General features: G+C 35.8%; 1 protein-coding gene, 1 long non-coding RNA gene and 1 other non-coding gene across 3 annotated transcripts; 2 read left to right on the forward strand and 1 right to left on the reverse strand.

Moving 5' to 3' along the window:
* Positions 1 to 571: 571 nt before the first annotated feature.
* TRNAE-UUC (transfer RNA glutamic acid (anticodon UUC)) lies at positions 572 to 643 on the forward strand. Its single transcript has one exon. It is a non-coding gene; the product is annotated as a tRNA-Glu (tRNA).
* A 210-nt stretch (positions 644 to 853) lies between these two features.
* Positions 854 to 1,913, reverse strand: LOC18596649 (transcription factor bHLH35-like protein). Its single transcript, XM_018123011.2, has 3 exons — positions 1,689 to 1,913; positions 1,383 to 1,529; positions 854 to 1,286 (listed from the first exon to the last, which is right to left on the reverse strand). The coding sequence occupies exons 1-3, from the start codon at positions 1,764 to 1,766 to the stop codon at positions 1,020 to 1,022; spliced, it is 492 nt and encodes a 163-aa protein (XP_017978500.1). The 5' UTR covers positions 1,767 to 1,913; the 3' UTR covers positions 854 to 1,019.
* Positions 1,914 to 5,713: 3,800 nt separating this feature from the next.
* Positions 5,714 to 6,562, forward strand: LOC148762261 (uncharacterized). Its single transcript, XR_016027155.1, has 2 exons — positions 5,714 to 6,002; positions 6,163 to 6,562. It is a non-coding gene; the product is annotated as an uncharacterized LOC148762261 (long non-coding RNA).
* The last annotated feature ends 958 nt before the right edge of the window (positions 6,563 to 7,520 follow it).

The following is a 7,520-nucleotide window of genomic DNA, read 5'->3' on the forward strand; positions in this document are numbered from 1 at the left end:
TTGTATTCTAACTACAGGTTTTTTTTTTTTTTAATGCTGGAAAAGACACGCAGGGCCCAACTACTTGTTAATTTTATTAATTACGAAATATAAAGTACAAAAGGGGAGAGCATGAACCAAACCTCCAAATTACATGAGCATAAGAAAGTTACGAAGATGCACCTAGATTAAAATTGAAACTGAAAATGTACTTTGCAATATGTGCACTAGAAATACCTCTCGCGTTCCCAACTGGCTGCAAAGTTCACTGAGATGGCATCTTCATCCAAGGCCTCATCATTTTCCCCCATGTCCACTGCTTTATCTGAGACTAAGCTTAATATTTTATCAATTGAAATTTCAGTGTTTGAATGTCAATATATTTTACTTTCTAACTATAGGTAGTATATTTTACTTTCTCCATAATAGGGACCTAGAAATACCAAAAAATTTTTTTCATTTTCCAAAACTTTGCAAAAGGAATGCTTCAATGCGTATTATTAAAAAAATACATGGAATGCTTCAATGCGTATTATTGAAAAAAAATATAGGCTAAGTATTGATAAAATTAAACTCGAGGTTATGGTAGCAATCCGTTGTCGTCCAGCGGTTAGGATATCTGGCTTTCACCCAGGAGACCCGGGTTCGATTCCCGGCAACGGAATTTTTTTTTTGTGGTTAATTCTTTCTTGCCTATTTTTGTTACCCTTTCTGCAATCTTACTGCCTATTTATGTTGCCCTTTCTGCAATAAGAAGATCTTTGTGATAAATAAATAAATGGGGCTAAACAGCTGCTGCTGTGTTTTTTATTTTTTCCTTTTAAAGTAATAAACAATAATCAAATCCGATAAGGGGATAATGATATGGTGGTGAGACAAAAATACAAGACGAATATTGATTAGAATTCTTACATGTCTTCTCATGTTCAAAATCCTCCTTAGCATTACAAATGAAAACGAGAACCTAGCTAGGTTGTTAGACAAAACGTTAATGTTTCCAATACATGGGCAAACCTTCCATTAATTAATAAGGAATACTTCTATGTTACAAGCGTCTCCTCCCCCCCGCCATGCTTTTCAATGGCCTTAAGAACAGCTTGAGTTACATCTTTGATATCAGTTGTTTGTTGGTCTTGAGCTACAGCAATGGCTTCCATGGAAAAGAAATGGTTGCATGAAACTCTTGCTTGAAGAACATTAAGACCCAGTTCATCAAAAGCCTCTAGTATTGACACCAATTTGTCCCCTCCTTTGTTGCAAGTCACTTTAACTACAAACTCTTCTCCAATCTTCTCCACCTTCACTTCCTGCTAAGATTTCATGCATATATATGAATTGAAAAAAGAATGTACGTACTTATATATATACATTGTCACCAGACACCAGAGAGAAAAGCAGATCACCTTTGGGATTTGTACATGCTCCAATAGAGTTAAGTATTCGTTTTTGATAGCCATAAGGTTTTGATACTCTCTTTGTATTTCTTCCAACTTGACTTTGAGCTTGTAAATGTGGAGAAGAACATTTAAGACGACGGAACTCCTTTTAACCTTCAAAAACAAACAAAAGGAAAAGTGGGATTAACATCATGAACCTGATAAGTTTTTGGAATCCAAAGAATGATCACTGCTGATTTCTAAACCAAGATTAATTGGTATTGACAAAAAAAACAAACAAGGGGATAGAACAATAGTATATTTTTGTATTACAGATTTGGAGTTGGTGAGAGTTCGCAGAAGGTGAAGCTTTCTGCGAGGTGCTGTTCTCCTTTGCAGCTTAGTTACCATCTCTTCTCTCTCTCTCTCTGGTGATCTCCCCTTTCTGTCTTTCTCTGTAAAATGTGTAGAAGTAAGATTTGAATGTAGTGGCCTAGCTTTATAGGATGGGAAAAGGGGATGAGTGGTTGAGAGGGTATGTCTTGGGATCCATAAATGCCTAGTTGCCATGTACTTGTCTTATATGATAGTAGAATTAAGCAGAAAAACTTAGGGATGGAGGGGAAGGGAAAGATGAATACTTTGCAAACACTAGGCAATTATTGGCACGGGTAACATGATGTTCTTCCTATAAGTTTTAATAACTCATAACTGTGGTTGATGTAGAATTATTTTGGAATATTAAAGGGAATAGTTGTGGAATTCTATACTTGAAAATTTTTTAATTTCTAATTTGGATTTTGTGTTGGAATGGTTTTCAGCTGCTTCATTAGGTAGCATATCATGTGACTTCTTAGAATTGTTGGAAGTAGTTATGGCAACTTTAGAAATGAGAAGAGACAAGAATTTTATTAATTAACAGTAATAAGAGTAGAGTATTCAATTTGATGTATATATCCCTCTCCATAGATTAACCAACAATAAAGTATGGACGAGCAAATACCAAGACATGAAATCTGGGGACAAAATAATACTCTATTGATAATGTAAGAGAACAGGGCCACTAGAGGCTAACAAGATATGCCAAAATAATAAGGCTCAAATTGAAATGATACACAAACTGGATTATTTGGTTGTCATATTCTCTGTTTCAGTTGGCAATATTTGCATGGGAAGGGATGTGGGAATTGAGTCAGATATGGCTGAGGAGCTAGATGGTCACAGTCAGACTCTCAGAATCAGGCAATCAATCAAACCATAGGGCAACAGAGTCAGTCAATGTTTGTATATATCTATGCCATGCTGCTGGTGAGGCATATTTCAGTCGTCACGGGCCAACTCTTATTGGTTTCTCTTTGTCCCCCGCAAAGGCCCTCTGCCTTGCATGCTAGCTAGTTGTGGCCTTTGTAGGTCACATGTTCTGACACTCTCACTTCTGTTTTATTCTTTATCGTTCTTTCTTCTTCTGGGGGTCATCATATACCCTCTTTGAATCCAGCTGTCTAGCTATTCTGGGTTTCAAGTACGTACACCACATCCACACCCTTGTTTCAAAGGTGAAAAAGTATTTCACCCTAGAGCTTTTCAGATTGAAAACTTCGATCATTGCAGTTCTTTCCCCACCTTCTCTTAGCATTTTTCTCCTCATTTTATGCCTCATAATACTCGGTTGGTAGTACTTTGTTTCGTTCTGAAACGTATTAAGGAGATATTTTGGATGTGTAGTTAAACATATACAGAAGAGATCTCTGATAAATGACTAAAAAAGGGTGTGCAAAGTAAAAGCTCGATTCCTACAGTGCGTTGTACGTCATATAGGTTCTACTGTGACACCAAATAATGGTTATCCATAACCTAGATGTCCGCAAATTCTTGTTCCCTTTCGTCGTTTTAATAAGAGAAGTGCAAAGATAACATAAAAAAAAAAATACTAGAAGTACCCATTAATCAAAGGAACAAGATTATTCTTATATGACAATAAAAGCATAATTGGCTGCATCTGGCTCACACAGACATTTCATTACAATTTTCTTTTCTTATAACGAATCATATCAAGTTATCCACAATGAACTTGAGAGGAAACTGGAAGCTGATTGGAGATTCTTAACGACATTGAAAAAATATTACTACTGCATAAAACGGCCAAAAGAATTGATAGATATGATAAAATATAATAGCAAAACCGTTGGTATAAACAGTGAGAGAATAGTTCATGAGCTGTACCAAGATAAGGCCAAGTATATAGCAGGGTTCTTTTGCCTATTATCAATGACAGAAGTTGTCCACTTTTCAAATTTTTATCATTTCTTTGACAAGCATGCAGCAGGAAGCAGCCAACAAACACACATAAAGGCAAAAAGGGCAAGAACCTTGGATTTTAGTAGCTCCGTTACTTTGCACCCCTCCTTAAATCACTCTTATTAGCTTTTGTTTGTTGCGTACTCTAGTGGCACCCCCTCCCCTCTCTTTTGAAACCCCATTTAGGGGTCCTTTTCTGTCCCTTTTTCCTCTGATATTTCAATGTTTTAAACCCGTCTTTCCATCTGTTTCCTTTGTCCATTTCTGCTTGACATCTCCCTCTCAGTTTTGTGAGATGAGGCTCTACTTTCTACCAAATTCTTGTCTAGATGTGGAAGCCCTGTTTCCCTTTTTTCTTCTCGTCCAGGGAATCAGGAGTCACATGATCAGCTAACTGTCGAGCTTGCAAGCACTACTAAAGTTTTTACGTTGGGAATAAATAAAACAATTTTTTAACCAAAACAAGGGGCAAAAACCTTAAGCCTGTCGTATTTGGTGTTCATTCTAGGATTGTATAATTTCCTTAGGACGGCTATATCTAGGACTATTTCGATGTCCAATGTGTTAAAGCGAGTCTTGGAAGCAGTATATCCGTAGAGATTGAAGATGAAAACTCCTTTTTCTTAAAGTTTGTCATAGATTATTGGAATGTACAAGCCTTATAGGGATACCCAAACTGTTCTTTTGTTAACAAATGAGGAATCTCAACTCTGTAAATTATCAGAAAGCTGAAAGTACTTCTACAGCCCTGCATTGTAGCAGTGTCTACAGTAGTCCTGTTATCACAGGACAAGATAAAAATTAGAAACAGCAAAAGAAAAACAAGTTGTCCTTGATAGCAGTGTAAATAATAGGATGAAAATTGGACTGGAACGTAAACTAATCTTTCGATAACCTTCGAAACAAGACACGCACACGCACACGCACAAAAAGGGTATATGCCTGTTTGGGCCTCAAGACCCAGCATATCTGGACTTATAATTTACCGATCAGGGTGTCAGTATATCTAGACTTGGATCACCTCTTGGGCTTGTTTTAGTTGGTGCAAGTAGAATTTCACTGCTTGTGATTAGGCCTAGATTCAAGTCAGTGGCAAGGAGTACTGAAATTTACTAGTTGCCATCGTGGGCGGACTTCTTGTTAGGTTTCAACGTAATGAAATCATAAAATCAATTGCTTTCTCCATTATAGTAACTTCAATTTACTTTATTGATGCAACAATTTCCTGGACAGCTTATGTGATTATCAGATAATTCAAGAGCCAACAGAGGATTCTCTTTTTTTTATTCCTCTGGTTGGAAGTGCATAAAGGAAACTGTCTCCTTACTCTCTTAAGTTAAAGTATAGGTGTTTTAAAGCCTGAGGTTGAATCCTAAGGCTAACAGCTTTCTTATGGATGAAGAAGGTTGCGGTTATAAGTGGAATAATCAGTAATTGCCATATTATATGTGCACAATGGAGGACAAAAAGAATTAAGCCCTGGGGATAAATGCAGCCTCGAGTTTCTGCATAAATCAACCTTTGGGGTCCATTTGGCTGCTTGACTACAGCCTTACAAAAGGGACAGCACGAGTAGATAATTTATCAGAACATTCTCCGGATCTTCCATATCAAAGCATCCATTACAGCTTATTCTCCAACTTTTCTTTTCTCTATCCTTTTTCTATCTTTTGTGAGAATTTATTCATTTTCTAAACAGGATGAGATTAAGGACTAGTTTTAATGCCCTAATCAAAATCTACAAAGTCGATTCGATATTTACTACAGCTAGTAAAATTTGTTGTGGTCCTGATGAATTACAAGGGGACCATATTGTTCACATGTCCAAGTGATACTCAATCCTGGTCATTTGTTTCTTACATTTTCCTCTATACATTTCACTGAAACATATATGGAATTTCAAGATATGTACAATCAAGTGGCTGTGATTCACCCCAGAAAAAGCAACATTCATCTAGCTTGCAAAGTCGAACAGCAAAGAATTGTTCCATTGAATATGCTTCTTCCAGGAGGGCATAAATAAGGGAAAGGGCACTATAGCAAACACAAGGCGAGTTCAGGGTGCAACTGCATTACAGGGCAAGATTTCCATTGGCAGGCAGCCACTTATTTGTGCACCCAAACTCATGCATTCATGTGGTGTGCCCTCTGCCAAAGGAGATTTGCCCGGCAATTCTTTTGTACTACTTACATACAATTAATCCCTTTATAATTTGATTGTCAATATCAAGATTCAAAGCTTTACCACGGTTTGATTTTATGCATTTTTTGTTTTTAATTTCTTATGGCATCTTCTGCTTTAGAAAACATTAGACCGCATTCACGTGGAAAAGCATGTCTTTTTTATTTGTAAGTATGTTGTCATCTTCTTGTGGATAAACAGCGTAGCTAACAATTATCATTATAATTTCCTGCCTCTTCCGTCCAGATTCTAAACCTGTACTACTTCTAGAAGGTAATGCAAGTTTATATTTGCTATGCCGACGCCAATTGGGCTTGTTCTCTGCAGGCATGATTTAAAGAAGAATTGAAGAAATATATATATGCAAGCTGTGATATGGGGCATATTCTCATTATATTCATTTTGAACAGCAGTACTTTAAAATTGATTCTATGTCTTGGAGCAACTGCAAGTCCATGGACATGTCTGGTCTCAAGCAAGTTAACAGTCGTCCCTACACATGACTCTCTAGGACAATGTACTTACTTTTTTGCTTTTCCTTGTAAAACTTGGTTAATTGGGTTTAGTTTGTTAGGATCGCTCTGTTCCTTATTTATGATGTGACAAAGTTGGATTAAACTGAGGTTTAATTAAAGCATTTCATAATCTCTGGCCAATATTGTACCCCAAAACGAAATAATTTCTGGCCTTGAGAATGCAACACAGTGAAGTATTAACTCTGATTGAAGTACTGGTCTCCTCTAACTGGCTACTTCACCTTATTCTGTCATATATATTCCTTAAGTTCAAATTTCTCTTTTCAATTTCACCATTAAAATAAACACATAAAAAAAAAAAAAAACAAAACACTTGCAGAGGAAAAAAAATGTGCAGTGGCCCTATCTAATTTTCTCGACCTTTGTTGGTCTGAGGAGCCAGTTTGTGGGCTTTCGTGAAAGTGATAAAAGATTGCCTCATAGTGATCACAGCTCATAAACAAGAATCTTCCACATGGAAAAAGTCTGCATTTGCAGATGCCTTGCCCTTTAGGTTGAAATGGGTGAATACTCATGTACAGCATGTACAAAGGCAATTGCCTTGAGTACATATATACATGCAATCACGACTCATTTCTAAATGCTAACCCACATATCGATACCATATTGTATGTTTACATATTGCACGTATATAGTTCTTGGGATCAATCTTTGCAACTTGTTACTATTCCATTTTTGGGTACAATTTATTATTCATTTTTAGTGTTAAGATAATACTATTATTATCTTCATAAAATATTCTGTATTAATTATATTATTATTTTCCTATTACTTCTTTTCATTTTTCTCTATGATATTACGTACAAAGATTATAAATTTGGCTAGCAAAAAAATAAAATATATTGGAATAGTAGATATTACTACTAAAAATATGATTTAATATCTGTGATTAATTATTAATATATAAAGTCAGATGGCATGGCATACACCAGGGGCAGAACTATATATATAGTATCCAGTGAGATCATTTTTCCAACTAAAATTTGAAATTCCTTTATAATATATGCATTAATATAGGGTAAATCATAAATTGATTACCCTGAAAAGAAAATTAATTTGAGGATCAATATATAACATTGACCTCAATGAAAAAAAATTGAGGTTTAATTTATAAAAAAGTAAAATAATTTGAGGTCAATATATAGTTAG

The sequence above is a fragment of the Theobroma cacao genome, chromosome 6, assembly GCF_053813885.1.
Source record: "Theobroma cacao isolate CCN51 chromosome 6, ASM5381388v1, whole genome shotgun sequence".
Taxonomy (NCBI): domain Eukaryota; kingdom Viridiplantae; phylum Streptophyta; class Magnoliopsida; order Malvales; family Malvaceae; genus Theobroma; species Theobroma cacao.